This window comes from Amaranthus tricolor, chromosome 2, assembly GCF_026212465.1.
Source record: "Amaranthus tricolor cultivar Red isolate AtriRed21 chromosome 2, ASM2621246v1, whole genome shotgun sequence".
NCBI lineage: Eukaryota > Viridiplantae > Streptophyta > Magnoliopsida > Caryophyllales > Amaranthaceae > Amaranthus > Amaranthus tricolor.
In genome coordinates, this window is record NC_080048.1 from 8,740,320 (window position 1) to 8,761,666 (window position 21,347).

Here is a 21,347-nt window from a genome sequence, read left to right on the forward strand (position 1 = left end):
TTTTAACATATATACTTAACTCTAATTTAACCACAAATTTAAGTAATAATCATTCATTTAACCCTAATTTACAATAAATAACCTTCATAATCTATAAATTGTTCAAAAAATATGTGTATTCTAATAACAACATTGTTTTAACCCTATTTAACCCTAATAATAATACAACTTTTTTTAATTTGTACAAATTATATTTATTATAATAACCATTATTAACATTCATACTAACAACTAATACTATCATCATATAAAAACAAGAAAAATAAAATCACATTCATAACTTTGGAAAACTACTTAATTAACATTCATATTAATATTCATGCATATAAAACAAAATAATTAACATACTAATAATATAAACTTGGACAGATGTAATATTAACAACTAATACATTCTAAATAAAATCACATTTGAATTATAAATAATAAACAACATCATTTAACCCTGAAAATTTGAAAAACAATGAAAATTGGTATCAAAAGAAATTACCTTATGTATCTAGATGAAGAATAGCTACAATGTGACCTACAATGAAACAAGAAAAACAAAATTAGTAATTGTAACCATTTCTCAAAAAACAAGAAAACAAAAAACAAAAACCAAACGAAATATCTTGAACTCTTTCGTGGGTTTTTAAAGCAAATGAAGAAGAATGAAAACAGTGAAGAAAAAGAAAATTTTTTCGTGGGTTTGAAGCAAACTTTTTCCTGGGTTTTTTTTTAAGCAAACAATGGAACCTTAAAGAAATGGAACGAAGACAGTAGCAAGATGAGTACAGTAGCAAGTTAAAGGCATGTGTGAAGACAGTAGCAAGATGAAGATGAAGATGATGAAATTTTGTGGTTTTGAAGAAAAATTGAAGCTTGAAGGAGAAAGACGATGAAATTGTTCGTGTTTTCGTGGGTTTATGCAACAATACTATAAGGGTTTATGAAAATGGAACGTTAAAAGGCGGATTTTTAATTATGAGAACTTAATTGCTGCGGGCCAATACAAAACCGTAGCATTTAAGAACTTAATTGCTGCGGGCCACATAAAACCGCAGCACATAACCACTTATTTGCTGCGGGCATCAAGAAACCGCAGCATTTAATCTTTAATTTTTTTCCTAATTTTTTTATGCTATTTAATGCTACGTTTGCTAAAAACCGCAGCAAATGTCACGCAGAAGATATGTTTTTTTCCACTAGTGTAAAGTGACAAAATTATTGGGAGGTTTTAGCTCCAACATAAAGGCCACTTCAACTCCGTCGGTATCAACAACACCTTTGGTTAGTAATTATGAACCAAAGTATCCAGAAGGGTACGACCAAGAATTACACGATTATGCAGAAGAAGTGGAAAGAGAAATACAAATTGAAGAAGAAGAAGAAGAAGAAGAAGAGGAACCAACAACCCCTATTGGGATACTTAGATCTCAAAAGTCATCAACGAGATCACATGAAGTACAACAACAACAACGACAACAAAGACAAGCTCATGGTAAAGGAGTCAATTTCCAAAGTATCGGGTAGCTTTATAATTTTATTCTTCAGATTGATTAAATTTTAAATTATTATCTATTTATCTGTTGTGGTATTTGAGTATGTCTTTATATTTAAATTTAGATGAAAATGAACTAGTAAGACAACCTTTTTCCGACAAAGTCACCTCCTAGTGGTAGAGCTGTTTCACATGTGTGATCGTATTTTACAAAACAATCAACCGACAATCCAGATGTTTTCTTATGCACTTGTCAAATTTGTGAAAGTCAAGGGGTAAAGTCCTTAGTTTCATACAATTTCAGCAGAGGTAAATACTTTTTAAGTTTTTATACCTGATATTTATATTTTGTAAATCAAGAATATATTAAAAATTCATTTATTGTGTTTTGTGAATACGTGTTAGGTGGTGGTACGAGATCTTTCAACAAACATTTGGTAAAGAAGCATGGAATCACAAAAGAAACTCATGCAACAAGTGGCAGCGGGACCACAAGTGGAAGCCGACAGTGGACAATGGACATCCCCGGCGGAGGTATGCCTTTTAAATATAATTGTAATGAAATGATTGATGAATTTTCTAAATATGTAATTTGTGATGAGTTGCAATTTAACCATGGTGAAAGTAAGGCATGCGAGTATTACACTAGAAGTAGATAATTATCTTAAACATCACTTTGAAATTGAACAAGGTAGTTATAATATTTTAGAATGATGGAAAGAAAAATCAATAAAATTCCCCATATTATTGAGAATTGCAAAGGATATTCTTGCAATTCCTGCTTCTACTATTGCGTCGGAATCTGCTTTTAGTGCAAGTAGAAGAATTCTAGATGAAAAGAGATCTCGTTTTGCTCCACATAATATTCAAATATGTGTTTGCAAGAAAGATTGAGATCAAGCGGAGGTCCGAACACAAGGACTCAAGAACGATGATGATCAAGACGATGATGATCCATGGATGATGATGGATACATCTGCATGATCGTCAGGAGGAGAGTCAGCGGAAGCATCTAACCAACAAGATGATGATGATGATGACGAAGACGAAGACGAATAGGACCATGAATATCGGACAATGATCAATCAACATTCAACAACTACAAATAAAAGGTATGACAAAGAACTACGTGGGCTTTGATTCCTTTGGGATACGTAGGCAGCTTAGTATTCCTTCGGGATACTAGTTTCAAGTCCATTTTCTCTCTCTCTTTTTATTAATCATCTTATCGTTTTTTATTAATTTATTTTTTTCCTTCTTTTTAGTAAATATTTTGATAACGATGACAAGCAATGAATTTCGCTAATAATCAAGTAATCATCAAAGGTTTGTCCGCATTATTATAGTATTTTTATAAGGAAAAATAAGAATGGAACCGATGTTCCGACCCAAGAGTAGGAACTGCCGAAACTGCCTCATGAACCGTCAAGGAACCGTTTAAAACCGCCCGAAATTGGAACTGAAATCGAAAACGTTCGAATCAGGTTCCAGGTAAAACCGGAATAGAACCGACCCAACCCGGACCGTGGCCATCACTCGATGTCCTATATTAACAAGTAACAACTAACAAATGGCGTTCTCCATTGGACCATTGCCCTATATTTAATCTCGTATTTCTCCTTGGCTTTGGGTAACTAATTTCTTAAAACAAACTCTTGTGACTTTTGCGGAGAAGATACAAACATTCTAGAATTTTACGACGTGTTCAACCAGCTGCCACAACCTTCTTCATCAATGGCGTCTTCTTCTTCAACCACTTCCCAAACCCCCAATACAGCAGAGCTTGATGTTCCTCTTCACTCTTTAGGTTTCCAATTCGACGCCTTGTCTCCTTTCTCTGTTTCCGGCCACATTTTAGTCACCCCTAAATGCTGTCAGGTTCTTCTTCTTCTTCTTCTCCATTTTACATTCCCTCTTTGATTTTCGCATTGATTTGACAACTATTTGGTCTCTTATTTTCAAAATATTAACTGGGTTTTTTCGATTTCATGAAATAAAGTCATTTAATCTTCCTATTTTGAATTTACTGAATGATTGTGCAACGGGATTCTAATTTTTTATTTGGTCACTTCTGTTTTTTTTTTTTAATTTAATCTTGTTATTAAAATTGGTAAATTGCAGCCGTTCAAAGTGTTGCATGGTGGAGTATCGGCGTTAATAGCGGAGGGACTAGCAAGCATTGGCGCGTATTTAGCAAGTGATATGAAAAGAGTGGCAGGAATTAATTTGAGTATCGACCATGTAAAGAGCGCTCCTATTGGTGATCTTGTTGTTGCTGAGGCCACTCCTCTAAGTTGTGGTCGAACTATTCAGGTAACAATTTCTCAAATTATGGTTTTTCAAGTTATATGATGAAATGAACTTCAAATTTGCATCAAACAGTTGTTTCCTATGATAGATTTATTCAACAAATTGTTGTTATTTGTGTACTTATTGCCTGTTGGGATGATCTTTCCTAAACTTATTGGGACTTCTGGATTTGGTATTATGAGTACATTTTTAATACAAAAAATTGTCCAAAATAAACCTCCCTATGCAGCTATGCTGATCTGTTTTAAAGTATATAACATATCCCGGGGCCTGAACCATCGGCTTAAGCTTTTGGTTTAGTTGGTTCCTTGACATGGTATTAGAAGCCAGTGTGCCGAGAGGTTACGGGTTCGAATTTCAACCATCCCTCGTTTAAAGTGGAATATTCAGTGCTAGATATGAGGAGGGCTTGTCATCCACACTTCTAGTCCAAAAGACTAACGTGTGAAGGGGCGTGTTAGAGTATATAACATATGCTAGGGCGTCAATCATCAGCTTAAGCTTTTGGTTAAGTTGATTCCTTGACAATCTGATGAAATAAACCCAACTAATGTTTATTTAAAGAAACCCACTTGCTAAAAATAAATTTTACTGTTGTTTATTTGCTTGACTTACAAAAAAGCTTTGAAAATGATTATAAACACACTTTGAAAATGATTATAAACTCTAGGTGTGTTTTTTTTAGTAAATTATACCTTATAGGTGGGTTTATTTATAAGCAAATAATAGGTAAATTTATTTTCAGAGGATCAAGCGAATGCTGATTTATAATTGACAATTTCCTTTTTAATATAGTGTGCTCGATACTTTTATTGTTGAGGACTTGTTTAAATAATGTGATAACAAATATATAAAGTATAAGAAAATAGAAATTTTATTAACTAATCAAGTAACTTTTGAGTTATGGTCTTGTGGAGGGTCCATTAGTCTTAAATCTTTAATGTCACATGTTCTTGAATCTTCTGAGAGGGGTGGAAGTTGGGGGAGTTGTCGTTCAAATCACTTCTACAAGAAGATTCATCTGCTATGTCTGCTGTTTTAAGGTGTGTTTGGTTATAGTTAGTTGTCAATTACAATTTAATTAGTGTGTCCTTTTTGATATGTTGTTTGCTTGAGATGACAAATGTGAGATGGAGAACGTGGAAAATTCTACTTCTTTTATCAATGGAGTGTGGCAAATCGATTTCACATCCTTGAAATCATACTCCTTAAACCGATTTCGAAGAAGCTAATGAAGGAAATAACTCTCATAGGACTTGGGAAATGATTCTTAAGCTAACCAAACAAACATATACTTTGAAAATATTGGTGATTTGATTCCATTTTTATTATAGTTTTGAACAAACTATTGATGATCGAATAAGACAACAGACAACTTATTAGACTTCTTTATCTCTCTGAGTCTTTACTAAATTGTATATGAACTATATTGACAAATGCGGATGTAGTGTATAACCTTGGGTAGCACGTGCTATCCTTCACTGTCTCTCAGTCTCTCACACGTTGCCTACGTCCTCCTTCTCATTTGATCGATTCTTCTTCTTCCTCGCCCCTCGGAGTTGTGCTTCTCTTCAAATTAAATCTCCCCTCATCATAAGTGAGGCCTTAGTCCTCGACTCCTCAGTACATAATAATTTCATATTTTAATTATTTATTACAATTTATCTTTATATTTACTTCAGTGCATTGGCCCTATCCATGTAGGGCCGGTTCTAAGCAAGTGCTAGCCGTGCCTGCTGCCTACGTCTAGGGCCCCCAAAAAAATTTAGTTTTCAACTAGTGCTAAAGTTCGAACTTTCTATAAATACAATGGTTTAGGGGCCAATAAATAATCTTTGGTCCGGGCTCCTAAAAACCTAGGTATCCATAAGTTTGGATCTTAGATCTGCCACTGTATTTTGATGAAATTTGTAGTAAAATTATCAAAATTAATAGAATACATGGACACGATGAGTGTACCCTAACAAAGTTTCTACATTTCAGACCCAAAAAAAGTACATATTTCTGTAGTTTTGTTCTTGGATCAATTGAGATCATTGGAGCTGATACATAATGAAATAAAGAAGATTCAAAACTCAAAATATTGCATCCTTTAGACATGCTGAATGATGTCTAACATGGTATTCTCATCAAAGCATGTGCAGTGTGAACACAACCTAAAGTTTTTGAGGTAGATTGCTAATACTTGGACAATTGTTCACGGAGTTTCCTTTTCCTTTGCCTTGTTTTTCCGTGATTTGTGATGAAAAGTGGAACTTATGTGCTCTATTTCTTGCTCATCTACAGAAGAAACTAATGACTTCCTATGATAATGACTTGAGTGACTCTGTAATCGTTGGTTGGTGGGTGGGTGGGTCCAACTAGTAGGAATCCATTATGGTTGAGCGTCATTGTCTTCATAATTTGATCATATTAGTTCGTTTTCTCCATTATAGTTTACTTTTCAAATGATAAGGGGTTTATAGTTTATACTTTATAATTATAATCCTTTTTCATATTCAGAACTTAGTCATGATTGTGGTCTATTGAATGGAAATGAAAGATGAATTGGATATGCTTTTGGTTCACAACATAGGTTAAAGTAGTGAGCAAACCTATGTGACTCGACAATCTAACAAGGGTATGGCACCTTGACACTTTATTTTGAGTCAAAATTATGTGGAATTTTCGTGAAATAGCCTGATTCACAATTCATGACATGAGTAGCGAATCATGTAACACTGATGTGAAATGTTCATATTACCTCAAAAGATGATAGAATAATAAGTTATTTCTTGTTGATGCATAGGTGTGGGAGGTGACATTATGGAAGGCCGATCCGAGTAGCATGAAAAGAGAACACCTAATATCGTCATCTAGGGTCACTCTCGTCTGCAATCTCCATGTTCCGGAGCATATGAAGGATGTTTCTCGACCTTTTCGCAAATATGCAAAATTATAATTCGTTCACATTGCAAAAAGCAGGTGAATTTTGCTCTTTTATTGATGCATTCTTATATCATAGTCACACGATAAAACAGTTCGACCGAGAAATGCCTTCCGTAAAGGAGTCTTGATAACAATAAGAGCACAAATAGAGGTAGAAAAAACACACGTACACATACTATTATGTTTTCAACATGCATAAGATGAAGCAATCTTTGAGTAACTTATATTTTGTCTTTCTTTTTCCATTTTTTCTTTGTGGGTAGAAACTTTGGCGTATATATTTGAGTTTCAATAATTTAATAATAATTCAAACTTGTAGAAAAAGCTATTTTTGGTTATATTTTATGTATGAGTGATAATGAAAGATTATGTTTATGGGTTGTAATGAACTTACCTTTGATTATAGTATGTCATTCCCTACATATTCACATTCTCAATTTTCAACATGTCAACATTTTCAGCCTTTGGCGACGATTAATTACGTAAGTTGTTATGAACATGTAAAAAAGTTAATCAAATAGCTTGAAAAATAACATTTGACCGCGCTCGCGCTCTTCTTTATGGGTATGAGTTATCCTTTTCAGATCATATTCATAATTTTCTATGAGTGGGATACACTGAATAGGATAATGACGATATCTAATCAGCTAATTTTCTAATATAAGTTTGTCTTGAACAAGTAATAAACATACACGATGGAAGAGAAATAAGTTTTTGGTTATCATAGGATCCCGCTTAACGCATCCGTTGTAGTTCAATACGTAAAATATACAATTTTAGATAAATACAACACATACTACTACTCATTTTGTTAACACTCAACCTCAAAACACTTCTGATATTGTTTGCTCACGTACATGAAGTACAAGTACTATTATCTCTCTCCCTAACTCTGTTGTGTTTGGAGGTTTTATTTATTTTTACAATATCTTTTAAAATGAGATTTCTTATTTTATTTAAAGATAAAAAATTTAGAAAAATTTCATGTGGTAATTCTGAGGTTTTGGGTTTTCCACTTGATAACCAAAACTTTTAAAAATCCATGCGGTAACTCTGAGATTTACCAAATTGTTCTACCGTGACTTTTTTGCACATAAAATGTTAGCAAACATAATTTCGAAGCTTTAAAGATGATATACACCTATTTATGCAACTTACCATTTCAAATGCCACTAGTTTCAACTTTTTCCCGCAAAACCCCAACCCTAATTCCACCATCTTTCAACCAAATCATATGTTTCGCCAAATTCAAAGATAGTAGAGTTAGAGTTTATGTTTTGGGGAAAATGTTGAAACTGATGGCATTTGAAATGGTAAGTCGCATAAATAAGCGTACAGCCTTAAAGCTTTGAAATTAACGTTTGCTAACGTTTTATGTGCAAAAAGGTCACGGTGGAACAACTTGGTAAACCTCAGGGTTACCGTGTGAATTTTTTAAAAGTTTTGATCACTACGTGGAAAACCCTAAACCTTAGGGTTCACACGTAGAATTTTCCAAAAATTTACTACTTTAAGAAGAATAATTCAAGACAAAATGTATTATAACATTATATTACTTCAAATTTAAAATAGGTTTACAAACAAATCATTTAAAAATAATTACTTAGAATCGGATCTGAATATTACAATTTACTATTTGAGACTCTTTGTTTCTGAAGGCCCTAGGCGTTTGGCTACCCCCAAGACCTTAAAAACCGGCCTTAGTGTTTGTACTTCTCACTAGTGTTTGGGCACTCAACAACAAGCTCATAACATGAACTACCCTCACCAAATAACAATGGAAGATCTTGAACAAGTTATTCCCTCCTCAATGGAAGCAATCTCTTATCTCAAACTCTTAAGAGTTTCTCTCTAAGCTTGATGGAAATCAACAAGCTTTACAACCTTCCCTACATTTTGAATTTAGTCTTCAAAACCCTTCTTATAGATCAAAAAGCCTTGAGGGAGTTCCTTGAGTTTCCTCAAATATTAAAATGCACGACCTCGCAAAAACCAAGGTTCTAATAGAGTAAGTTCGTCATATCACCCCTTGATTTACTTGCTTGGAATGTTTCATGGCACTTGAATAACATAGTTCAATACTATGATGCCATATATATTCTACTTGTGATTATGCCTTTAGTCCCATTGGTACATGGTTGGATTGATTTAACGGACAACATGGTTCAAGAAGAGGATGTCAAGACTCAAGAAGCATTCAAGAGAAATCTAAGAAGCAATGTAGGCGTAAGGCTAGCTAGTTGCTCGAACAAGCAAGATAAATTTCGAACGATTAAGAGTGCTCAAACTAGCATTCCTAGGATGCATTATTGGTTTAGCTTCTATATGATTTTGATCATGTTTAGTCATGGTCATTTCCGATCATAGGCAAGATATGCATTTGCCTATGGCTCAGAATTAGAAAAAAACCTTAATATCTGAAAATTTTGGTTAATGAAGTTAATACTTACAAATTTTCAATTTATAATTAGTTTTTTTTATCAATTAAAAAGTATATAACATGTCTACATTTATAATGATAATTACAATATATAGAGTTCGTCTTCATTATTTTTTCAAACACCCGTTAAAGTTTACCCTTCAGATAGACCATTTATTTTAGTTTGCCTAGGACTCATAAAATACCAAAAACGGGACTCTATTTACTCAAACGAGTACTTGACGTGCTTGTTTGATCCCAAACCAGCGAAGAAAAATCTTATCTTTTTCCTTGGACATTTTAAGTCACCATATCTAACAGAAGACTTTTTGGTCAATTTTGAAGGCTAATTATTTCCTTTCATCTCACAGGTAAAGCAAATTTGCTTAGACCAAAAATGATTCATTGATTCTAGTCATCCAAAGTCCACAAGCTCATAACAATCAATTTTTTATTCTCGGTACATTACTCTAAGACACGTCCAATTAACTAATACATGCTCAATTCTTCTCAATTTGCACCTGTTTTTATTTTAGTTTGTCTTATTTATTTTATGCTATTTTTCTTTTTGATAATGACCCTATTTTTTTTCTTTAAATCTCATCCATAAACTTTTTATTTCTCTCTGTTTTAAACACTCATTTTCTTTTTGATTTTTTTTTAAAAACCGTTTATTTCTTTCGTCTACGTAGTTTTTGTCTTATTCTTCAACCCAATTTAACACTCTACTAAATTTCATCCTAAAGGTTTGGGTGCAATCTCAGTTATGACGGAGGGAGTATAAATTATAAACTCCTTCTTTTGAATTCATTTCGTTGAAAAATACTTTCTCCGTTTCAAAATACTTGCAATATTTGATTTTTTTTCAAGTAATTTAATATTCTAATTCAATCTTTAATATCTCTAATTACATATAATAAAAAAATTATAAAAATTTGATATTAATAATTTTTAAAATAAAATAAATCGAATAAATCTTATAAATTAAAAATTAAAAGTGATAAATAAATAGTATCATATTTTCTAATGCTGAAACTAATATGAAATAGAGCAAAACAGGTGGTTCTATATAAAGTTTTGAATTCAATAGCCTAGAATTCTAAAGTAGGCCATCCGCCATCGCAATAAACAGAGATGGACTACAAAACAGCAGCACAATCACCATCAACAGTCGCCGAAGCAACAACATCGTCGGCTTCGTCAAGCTCAAAGACGGAGGAGCTTGATTATCCTCTGCACGCCGTCGGTTTCGAAATCGACGAAGTTTCTTCCACTAGAGTTACCGGCCATCTTCTTGTCACTCACAAATCTTGCCAGGTTTTTCATTCTTTCTTTCATTTTTTTCTTTCAATTGCAATACTTACATAAATTTGGCAAAATTTTCTTCATTTCTATCCTAATTTTACTTTTGCATGATTATTTTGTCCCCAATTTTACTCTGAAAATCAAGAATTTTGTCGATTTGATTTGGAGATAAAAAGCAGTTCTAATTATAAATATAGAAGTGAACAAAAAAGGTATACCGTCTTTTAAAGAATGTATAGTGAAATTAGAAGAACGAAAATTAAATCTTAGCATAAAAGTATAGTCATTGTAATTGCATAAAGAAGATGGAAACGGAATCTTTGGTAGTGTTAGATATGAGTAGTTTATGAGTTGTTGCTTCCTCTAAAAAGTTGGAATTATTCCTATCTAAAATGGGTAGGTTAGTCGTAGAGACGTGTAATGTTAATTTTTTATTTTTATTTTTTTTATTCCTATGTAAATAAAAAGGTGGAATTATGTGAGTTTAGTTTTGAGCATATTGCCTGGAAAATACGATTGCAATAAATTTTGCTTTTCTATAATGTTAAATAATTTCTTACTTTACCATTGAAATAACAATATTTGATTTATATAAATATTTCCTTTAATTCAGAGTTAATGTCTTATTTATTTTTCGAACGTCATTTACATTTTACCTTAAATTTGTATTTTACTTTTAGTTTATAAATTTAAATATAGTCAAGTGAATTTTATTTAACTCGTTTCGATGTGAAGGTTATTAATATTAATTTTATATAATTTTTAGCTATTTACAATTAGAGTTTATGAGTTGAATTAGTATATTAAAACCTTAAAAAAACAAATAAGATATTAACTTTGAATTGAAAGAAGCAATACTATTTAAAAGTAATGCTATTATAGGCTTACAGCTATTCTTTTGAGAGACATATCTCAAGCCCAGCCTATTAAAGATTAATATCTAATTTTCGTATTCTTAATGCCTATTAATATTATTTTAATACCTACTTTTAATATCTTAAATGTCTACTTATATTATTCTTATTTTTAAAATATATAATAAACCAGTTTAATTAAAAATGATCTCTTAAAGAATCATTTTTCACAATAATTTGTGATATATTATGGGCAAATTAAAAATTTTTTAGTAGTCTTGCTTCAAAAATAATAGGAGTAATTGATTTAAACGACGGAAAAGATTAGAAAAACACGTCGTATTTGGTCAGTGGGGCCAATAGATGGCAAAGATGATAAAATTACCATGTAGTATTGTCTAAGTGATTGTCCGACTTACAGTTGCTACATATTTTTATAGATATTTCGTTTGTCGTTATTAAAAAATTAAAATAATTTAAATATTTGAGAGTTTTTTAAATCATTAAAAATTTAATATATTACTGTAATAAATATAATATGCTATGCTCTTTTTGTAATTGTACATATTATAGTTATTAGAATTTCTATTCTAATATACGATTTATGATTTTACGATTTAAAAATAGGCGATCAATTTAGATCGTAGGTAAAATCTTAATTTTAGTAAAATAGTGCCATCTGACTCAACTTAAGAATTTTGATGGTACGATTTTAACATGATTCTACGATTCTACAATCCGATTCTATAATGGTAGTTACAGTTGTAAAAAAGTTTAATATTATCCATATTTTACTTATGTATAAAAAAAAATCTGAATTAATTATAACAATACGACAATAGAATTCTGCTTCTTTTTTATTTGTAGTTTAAAAATAATTATTAAAAGTATTATTTTTTTTTAAACTTAATAAATGAAATCAAATAGGTTTTTCTTTACACTTTAAAAATTTTAAAAAAGAACAAATATAATTTTAATTAGTTATCAAAAGCATATTAATGCATATGTGTAAGATTACATGATCCTACGATCTGATTCCATTGATTTCAATCTTATTCCCTCAACGATCTTAAGGAGAATTAGATCATAGCAACCTTGGTACATATTAAAATAATGAATCAATGTCACAATAAAAAAGCAAATAAAACAATATGATGATTTAATATGTGTTTTAATTATAATGACGATGCACTGGAGGAAAATTTAATATTAAAAATTTAAATTTTTGTCTATCCTTTCAAATTAAACCGTAAAATAAATAAACTTAAAATTATCTATATTATTGGAGTTATCTTTTCTTAATAATGTTTTCTTCTATTTTTCTTAAAATAAACCATAAATTGACAATACTCCGAAGTATTGATTTTAGATCCATGACCAATCTTATTTATCGTGCTAATTTTATATAAAAAAATATTGAATTAGTAATAGTTGAATTATAGTGCATGAAATGAAATGGTATGTGCAGCCGTTTAAGGTGTTACACGGGGGAGTGTCGGCGATGATAGCGGAGTCACTAGCGAGCATGGGGGCTCACTTAGCAAGTGGACTGAAGCGGGTGGCCGGAATTCACTTGAGTATCAACCATCTTAAGCACGTTGATTTGGGTGATCTTGTTTTGGCTCAAGCTGTTCCTCTCACTATTGGTCGTACCATTCAGGTCTGTCTTTCTTTTTAATTTTAGTAGATAATATACTTGGACTTGTATGTATATTGTTGTATACTATCCTTCGTCTACACTTCTTAAAAAAACTCTCAGTATAAAAGAAAAATAGTATTACTACACTATTTCAATGTGATCTATGAAATGCGATCTGTAGTTATGTTTCTTTTTCAAGTTGTGAAATTGTGATGTGGGTCCCAAATATTTAAGTGAGTTATCTCATTACATGAAAGTTCAGAATTACATCGTAATCTATTTTAGTGAAAAAATGAAAAAAATTGTGCAATAGGCCTATTTTTGTCAAAAGTATGTATTATCGTGATGAGTTTACTATATTTTTATAATTATTATTTTATATTATTTTCTTCTTATCTCTTTAATAAATTAATTTTTTTTATTTTATTCTCATATCATATTTATTCTCTTGTTTCTAATCTTATTTTTGTACTAATAAAGCAACAAGATAACAAAACATTATAAATATTAGGGAAATTTGCAAAGAAACACCTTTTAAAACCCCTTTTTTGTAAAGAAACACCTTTTATAATTTTTTTTGTAAAAAAACACCTTTTAAGAGACTTTTTTTTAAAAAAAAACACCTTAAATTAGTTTCCGGTGACTTTTGTCAACTTTCCGGCGTTGACTATGCCAGTCAACGCCGGAAAGTTGACAAAAGTCACCGGAAACTGATTTAAGATATTTTTTTTTAAAAAAAAGTCTCTTAAAAGATGTTTTTTTACAAAAAAAAATTATAAAAGGTGTTTCTTTACAAAAAAGAGGTTTTAAAAGGTGTTTCTTTTAAATAATAAAAAAAAAATTTTAAAAATTATTATTTTTTTTATTTTTGTTTTAATTATTATTATTATTATTATTATTATTATTATTATTATTATTATTATTAATTTTTTAAATTTTTTTTTTTATATTATAATAAAAATAAAAATTTTTTTCAAAAAATAATATTAATAATAAAAATAAAAATAAAAATAAAAACAAAAATTTTAAAAAAAGTTAAAAAAAATTTAAAAAAATTAATAATAATAAAAAAAATAAAAATTATAAAAAAATATAAAATAATAATAATAATAATTAAAAAAATAATAATAATAATAATAAAATTAAAAATAAAAATAAAATTAAAAATTTTTTTTAAAAAAAAAGAATAATAATAATAATAATAATAATAATAATAATAATAATAATAATAATAATAAATATTTTTATTCTTTTTTTTTAAAAAAATATTTTTTAAATTTTATATTTATTTTTAATTTTATTATTATTATTATTATTTTTAATTATTATTATTGTTATTTTATATTTTTTTATACTTTTATTTTTTTTTTTTAATTTTTTTAAACTATTTTTAAATTTTTGTTTTTATTTTTATTTTTATTTTTATTTCTATAATTAATATTATTTTTTTAAAATTTTTTATTTTTATTATTATATAAAAAAAAAAATTTTTAAAAATTTAAAAAAATTAACAATAATAATAATAATAATAATAATAATAATAATAATAATAATAATAATAATAATAATAATAATAATAAAAACAAAATAAAAAAATTAATAATTTTTAAAAATTTTTTTTTTGTAAAGAAACACCTTTTATAATTTTTTTTGTAAAAAAACACCTTTTAAGAGACTTTTTAAAAAAAAAAACACCTTAAATCAGTTGCCGGTGACTTTTGTCAACTTTCCGGCGTTGACTGGCATAGTCAACGCCGGAAAGTTGACAAAAGTCACCGGAAACTGATTTAAGGTGTTTTTTTTTAAAAAAAGTCTCTTAAAAGGTGTTTTTTTACAAAAAAAATTATATAAGGTGTTTCTTTACAAAAAAGGGGTTTTAAAAGGTGTTTCTTTGCAAATTTCCCCAAATATTAAGATATAGAAAACTTACAAAAGTATATTTGTAATTAAAAGGATTAGAGGAAAGGGAGGTGGATAACATGCTTTCATCTACCAAGTATTGGGGGTAGTTGGCCGGAACACTAAGAATTTTTGGGTAATTGATCCTTCACTCATTTGATAGTTTGTTTGAACATTTAAAACACAAATTTTTGTGAGAAACAGTGTCTTTGAGAGATAATCTCTAATTGGACGATCTATTTTATATTTTTAAACATATTGTAAGTAGACATTAAGAATGATGTAAATAGACATTTAAGATATTAAAAGTAGGTATTAAAGATACGGTAAGTAAACGTTAAGGATAGAGTAAGTAGGCATTAAGAATACGGTAAGTAGACATTAATCTTTAATTAGTTGAGCTTGAGATACGTCTCTAAAAAAACTAGCTGAATTGGATAAGCAAACTTTTAAGAAGATGATCGATAAATTAAAATGGACTGTTGGCTATTTATTGGAGGAAAGCCAGTCAATAAAGCAAAAACCATTGAAAAAGTTACCGGACTTAGTTTTCTCAATTTGAATTAAAAGCCGACTTTTTAACTAGTTAAAAGTCATTTACCAATATATAATTTGACTTGTTGACCAATTAACAAACTATAAGCCTAAAGACAAGTATATAGACAAAAAAATTAAGTAAAAAATCATTTATCAAACAAATCCTAAAACTGGTAGATAGGCTGTGATTTAGGGCCTTAGGCGTATTTGGTAGTTCATAAATCGTAATATAGGAGTAATTGCGATTGTGATTCAAGTCTTGTGTTATTACTAATTTAATATAGTATGCAATGTTAAACAAACACGCGGACCCATACGATTACTATTTTAATCCATCTTATTTATTTAATAGGAGTAGTATTTATTATTTTAATCTTTCTTTATTTATTTTGTATTATTCTTATTTTAGTATAATGACGTATTATTTTTTTTTAATCTCATTTACATACTTTAACTCCTTTTATCTTTATCTAAACAATTTATTTTTCTCCTTATATATTACTCCCTCCGTTCCTTTTTGATCTTCCACATTATTATAACGGGTAGTTTCAAAAGTTCTTCCACTTTAGAATACTTTCTATTTTTAGAAAGTTTTTATCTCACTTTTACCCCTTAAAATCCCCCTTTTCTTTTAATGTACCCATTTTCTTTTATTTATAATTATTTTCTCTCTCATACTTCCAATACAATCATTACTTTACACTACTATTTAATTAAAATAATACCCACTACAACCTCATACTTCCAATACAATCATTACTTCCCACTATTATATAATTAAATAATACCCACTACCACCAAAGATTCTCTTTTTCTTAATCTTCGTGAAATACCCAAATAGGAAGAACAAATAGGAACGGAGGGAGTACCAAATATTCAGTTTTTTTCATTAAAAAACACACAATTTTTCTTTGATTTTAATTAAATGGAAATAGTACTTTATTTTGATTGGCAAAATAATTTATTGGGATGTTTTCAAATTATGATGGACATAAAGACAAAATAGAGAAAATATATCTTCTCAAAATCTCTATTATGATAAATTTAAATGTTGTAGATTGTATGAGACGGAGAGAACATTTTTTTTCTAAATTTGTCATTGATAAATACTAGATAAGCAGTATCATCGATATTCATTATTGACTCGGGTCAATAAATTCTTATAACTATTACTAAAAACATTAGACACTAATATGCTTTATAAAGTTGTTTTTTTTCATCCGAGCCTATAAAGTATTATGATTGATCCTAATTATATAAAAGACTAGTATAAAACCTCGTGCAATACTCGGATTTTTGAGTATATATATATATATATATATGACATTGTTTATATCATCAAGGCAACAAAATTTTTATAATATAATATTTGAATTGTTTAGTTTATAAAGATAGTAAAACGCTATGTAATAAATTTCGATCAATAATTTATTTCATATAGCTCAATTTGAGCAAAAATCATTCAATTTATTTTGTTTTTAAATTGGTAAGTTACTCTGTTTGATTATTTTTTGGAAGGGCTAAAATAACATGTTAGTTAATTTTATTTGTCATATAAGCTAACATTAACCAATAAAATCTTTCTATCTAGCGTGTTTGATAAGGATGACACGTAAATTTTTCATTCTTTTTATTAAAATTGTATACTAATAATCTAAAATTTTAAAAAACATATCTTATTGTGATATACTACTCATATATTAAGGAATGAGTTGTTGTTAAATTTGATAAGAATTATTTTATATGGCAAATCAGTATTAGAATGCCATGTGGAATTTTACAGTCTTTTTATTAGATTGTATGATTGTAAGATATCTTGATTAATGATCAGTAAGAAATTTGATACTAATTTAACTCAAAAAAAATAATCCATACTACTTTAACTCAAAAAAAAAATTCCATACTACTTTAACTCAAAAAAAAAATTCGATAGTAATTGTGATTTAAAAATGAATTATTTATATTATAGTGTAATTAGACATAATTGATGGTTTGCCTCCTTTTGTCCAAAAATTGTATTCACATTCGGTGAAAAAAATTGTACCATAAAACCACGTAAATTTTATTTTTAAAATTTATAAGAAAAGCATGTAATTAATGTTCATAAAATACTATAATTAATCTTGTAAGATCAAGATTTTAACATTTATTGTTGTTATCCTTATATTTGAAAATTAATAAAAATACAAGCATTTATTTAATTTTTTAAAGGTAGGTGAATGTGGCCAATTAATCTTAGTAATTGGAATTTTGTTTGACAGGTGTGGGAAGTTCAATTGTGGAAAACAAATTCCAAACCAAATCCAAACCTAAACCCGAATCAAAAGTCGACGACAGAGACAAAGTCGTTGATATCAGTATCCAGAGTGACTCTGCTATCCAACCTTCCAGTGCCAGAGCATGCAAAGGATGCTGATAAACCTATTCGTAAATATGCCAAATTATAAGTATATATATACTTCCACGTCTATAGTTCTACGTAGGTCTGTGCGATGGGCTTGATACGAGCCAGGCTAAGCTCAAATGAAAACAATTCTGGGTAATGTTCATGTATTAGTAATTTAGTATTAGTATCACACAGAGGTAAGAATGTTGAGTAGCTAATAAATATTGATGCCTAAATTCTTAAAGCCTTTGCTATCGTAAATTTGAAAAAAATAAGATTATTTAACAACTTAATTCTAAAAATAAGCTCCGTGAAAACTTATTTTCCAAAATAAGCGTCCGTACATTTAAGCCTAGCCTCGGGAAGAGTCGCTGTTAGTAACAGCGACTTAAAAAAAAAATTAAAAAACCCAAAGTCGCTGTTAGTAACAGCGACTTAAAAAAAATAAAAAAAAAACTTTTTTTTTTTTTTTTAAAGTCGCTGTTAGTAACAGCGACTTAATGCGTTTTATATTTTTTTGCACAATTGATTTAATCTTACTAAATCAATCCCAAGATCATGATCGGTACAAATGCAATCTATTGCCATAATTGTCATCCTTTTTGCACATATGGCCACCAAATTAAAGATCAAGCTTTCCTCTTAATTCGTTTATTAAGGAAATCTCCTACCTAGAACACAACCATAACCCACACCAAGAATACCATCCAACATTGCTTCCCTAATAAACACGAACTTATACGTACCTAATGTTCCATACTGGTTTGGCATATATATTAAGAAAGAGTAGGGACCACTCTAAATAAGTAGGTGACATGTGATTTTAAGGGTAAATATATTGGTAAAAAAAATGAATACTATAAATAGAAATTAGACATTTAAAGTGTACTTACCCAAAAAGAAAATAAAAACATTTCTCTGAATCGGAGGGAGTACTACTCTTGTAACATTACTAGTAGTATACAATTAAAATAATTGTAGGAGCCAAAAACTAAAAATTAAGCCAAAATAGTGAACCACGAGAGTGGGCAACAAGGGTGGGCCGCATTGTAACTTCGCCATTAAATCAATTGTGCAAAAAAATATAAAACGCATTAAGTCGCTGTTACTAACAGCGACTTTTAAAAATATATATATATATATATATATATATATTTTTTTTAAGTCGCTGTTAGTAACAGCGACTTTGGGCTTTTAAATTTTTTTTTAAGTCGCTGTTACTAACAGCGACTTTGGGCTTTTAATTTTTTTTTTCACTTTCGCTATTACTAACAGCGACTCTTCCCGAGGCTAGGCTTAGATGTACGGACGCTTATTTTGGGAAATAAGTTTTTACGGAGCTTATTTTTAGAATTAAGTTGTTAAATAATCTTATTTTTTTCACTTTTCCGAGTTTAGTTATGGTACACAGTAGGAAGAAGAAAATTTTTAAAAAACTTTTTTAATAAAAATTTTAAAAAATAAGCATGAGAAAAAGTTATTTCTTAAGACAAGTCTCAAGCGTCTATGCGTTCGAATTTGTGATAAGAAATTGTCGATAACAGTGAACTTTTTAAAATCAGCTCAATAATTTGTGGAATGTGCAAAATGATGTTTTATATGTTCTGTCTCTTTGGCAAGCATACAGCAGTATATATACATATATACAATATTAACCCTTAAACTATGTTGGGCTTTGACCCATTATCCAATATAATATTACTACACTAAACCAAAGAAAAAGTGAAAAAATAAGACATTTGAACAACTTATTTCCCAAAATAAGCTTCGTGAAAACTTATTTCCCAAAATAAGCGTCCGTACATCCAGACCACAGCTTTGGGTAAGTCGCTGTTAGTAACAGTGAAAGAAGGAAAAAAAAAATAAAATTGGCTAAGTCGCTGTTACTAACAGCGACTTAGGTGCTTTAATTTTTTTTTTTTTTACGAAGTAAAGTAGCCGTTGTTAATTAGAAAAATAGCCGTTAGGAAGTTGAAAATAGCCGTTATAATGATGTTCTATAAATAGCTCCTTCATCTCCCATCTTTCATTATATCAATTCTACATCATTCTTCTCCTCTTAATTTCTAAAGGTAACATTATGTATTATGTTAGTTTTACTTTTAATTTTTAAATGTTAATATAATTTTTGAAAGTTCATTTACGTTACTATATTATATGTATTATGTAGATGTCAAAGGAGCATTGTATTGAAGAGCTTTGTGATTGTGGTTATGAAGTTGAGATTAATACAGAATGGAGCGACTTTGATCCAGGGCGTGAATTTGTTGCTTGCCCTTTCTACTTGGTTGACGGATTAGGATGCACATACTTTAGATGGATTGCTCCGGAGGGTACGAAATGGCAGAGAGAGTTAATAATACGGCTTGAAAAGGAAAAAAAAAAAGCTCAAAGATGAGGTATTTAATCTAAAGAGACAAATGGATGATATGGCGCATAGGAAAGAAGAGACTGAAAAGATTATGAGAAAGTTTAAGAAGCCTTGTTAGTTAGCGACGGTAGTTTAACTTAACGAATGAAGTATGTAATTTGATTTGACTTTGTTGAACATGATTGCAATTGTGTTGAATGTCTGATAGCAACATCTCTATTTGAATATGATTGGTTGTTTGTTTTTGATTAAATTCATACTACATTCTTGGCGGAATGATTCATTGCCGAAAAGTCTGAGTACTTAACATCAAGGCAACGATAATAAACGATTGCTAATAACATCATCACAATCCCAAGACCTCCAAGAATTGTCCTCAATGTGTTCATCTAGAGGGGGAACCAGTGCATAGGGTGTAGGGGCAACGATTGTTGGAATGTTTCCTAAAGTCATGTCATTAGTTAGAGCCTCCTCGTCAACACCCACATCATCCTCAGAAGGAGCTTCAACGAATTCATTACTCTCACTAATAACATCATCTCAAGGCTCATTTGTATCTTCTAAGTTACAAGTATCATCATTTGTGACTTGAAATTGACTTTGATTGGGTTCATTAGAAGGATAAGAGGAAGATGGCATAAAGGGATTTTGGGTTTCTTGGGTAGGGAAGGGCGTATGAGAAGGAGCAGAAGGAGTTATATTCATGAATGCATTTGTTTCCACAACATTGATATCTTCATTCCCTAGGGGTACCTCTTCTACATATAACTCTAAAGAAGGACTAGGGGTAGACCTTGAATACTCCCACGTTGCATCTATAGCCTCCTCATCCTCAACCGGAAAAGCTAACAAATCTCCACTAAGATTGTACTTAAAACTTAAATTGACAGTACTTCTTATAGTGTCAATACCAATCCTAGAGCATATAAAATGTTTAAATTCATTCAAATCCATGTATGAATTGCATGCAAACAGTTTACGTCTTCCCCCAACATACTTAACATTGTTACTCGTTGATCGTATTGAACCATTCCAAAAGCATACAACAGTCACACGAAATGAATCCATTTCTACAACAACACAATACAAAATCAACATCACCATCGTGTTCATAAATATATTATCACTACACATTTTAAATTCAACAACAAATTCTCGAACAAACTATTAATTATGAAGATCAAGGCAAATAATAACTACATTCGACATATTCGTAG

At 29.7% G+C, this 21,347-nt stretch overlaps 2 protein-coding genes across 2 annotated transcripts; both read left to right on the forward strand.

Annotated features, from left to right (window-relative positions):
• Nucleotides 1-3,073: 3,073 nt before the first annotated feature.
• LOC130804827 (1,4-dihydroxy-2-naphthoyl-CoA thioesterase 1-like) lies at nt 3,074-7,121 on the forward strand. The gene is made up of 3 exons (XM_057669446.1): nt 3,074-3,360; nt 3,604-3,795; nt 6,581-7,121. The coding sequence occupies exons 1-3, from the start codon at nt 3,217-3,219 to the stop codon at nt 6,731-6,733; spliced, it is 489 nt and encodes a 162-aa protein (XP_057525429.1). The 5' UTR covers nt 3,074-3,216; the 3' UTR covers nt 6,734-7,121.
• A 3,152-nt stretch (nt 7,122-10,273) lies between these two features.
• On the forward strand, nt 10,274-18,044 carry LOC130804821 (1,4-dihydroxy-2-naphthoyl-CoA thioesterase 1-like). Its single transcript, XM_057669433.1, has 3 exons — nt 10,274-10,456; nt 12,767-12,958; nt 17,635-18,044. The coding sequence occupies exons 1-3, from the start codon at nt 10,274-10,276 to the stop codon at nt 17,818-17,820; spliced, it is 561 nt and encodes a 186-aa protein (XP_057525416.1). The 3' UTR covers nt 17,821-18,044.
• Nucleotides 18,045-21,347: the final 3,303 nt, after the last annotated feature.

What these genes read in the sequence shown, in the direction of transcription:
- LOC130804827 (XM_057669446.1), top strand. Translation starts at nt 3,217, where the DNA reads ATGGCGTCTTCTTCTTCAACCACTTCCCAAACCCCCAATACAGCAGAG. An exon ending in TCACCCCTAAATGCTGTCAG is followed by an intron (nt 3,361 to 3,603) that starts GTTCTTCTTCTT and finishes GGTAAATTGCAG; the next exon opens with CCGTTCAAAGTGTTGCATGG. An exon ending in GTTGTGGTCGAACTATTCAG is followed by an intron (nt 3,796 to 6,580) that starts GTAACAATTTCT and finishes GTTGATGCATAG; the next exon opens with GTGTGGGAGGTGACATTATG.
- LOC130804821 (XM_057669433.1), top strand. Translation starts at nt 10,274, where the DNA reads ATGGACTACAAAACAGCAGCACAATCACCATCAACAGTCGCCGAAGCA. An exon ending in TCACTCACAAATCTTGCCAG is followed by an intron (nt 10,457 to 12,766) that starts GTTTTTCATTCT and finishes TGGTATGTGCAG; the next exon opens with CCGTTTAAGGTGTTACACGG. An exon ending in CTATTGGTCGTACCATTCAG is followed by an intron (nt 12,959 to 17,634) that starts GTCTGTCTTTCT and finishes TTTGTTTGACAG; the next exon opens with GTGTGGGAAGTTCAATTGTG.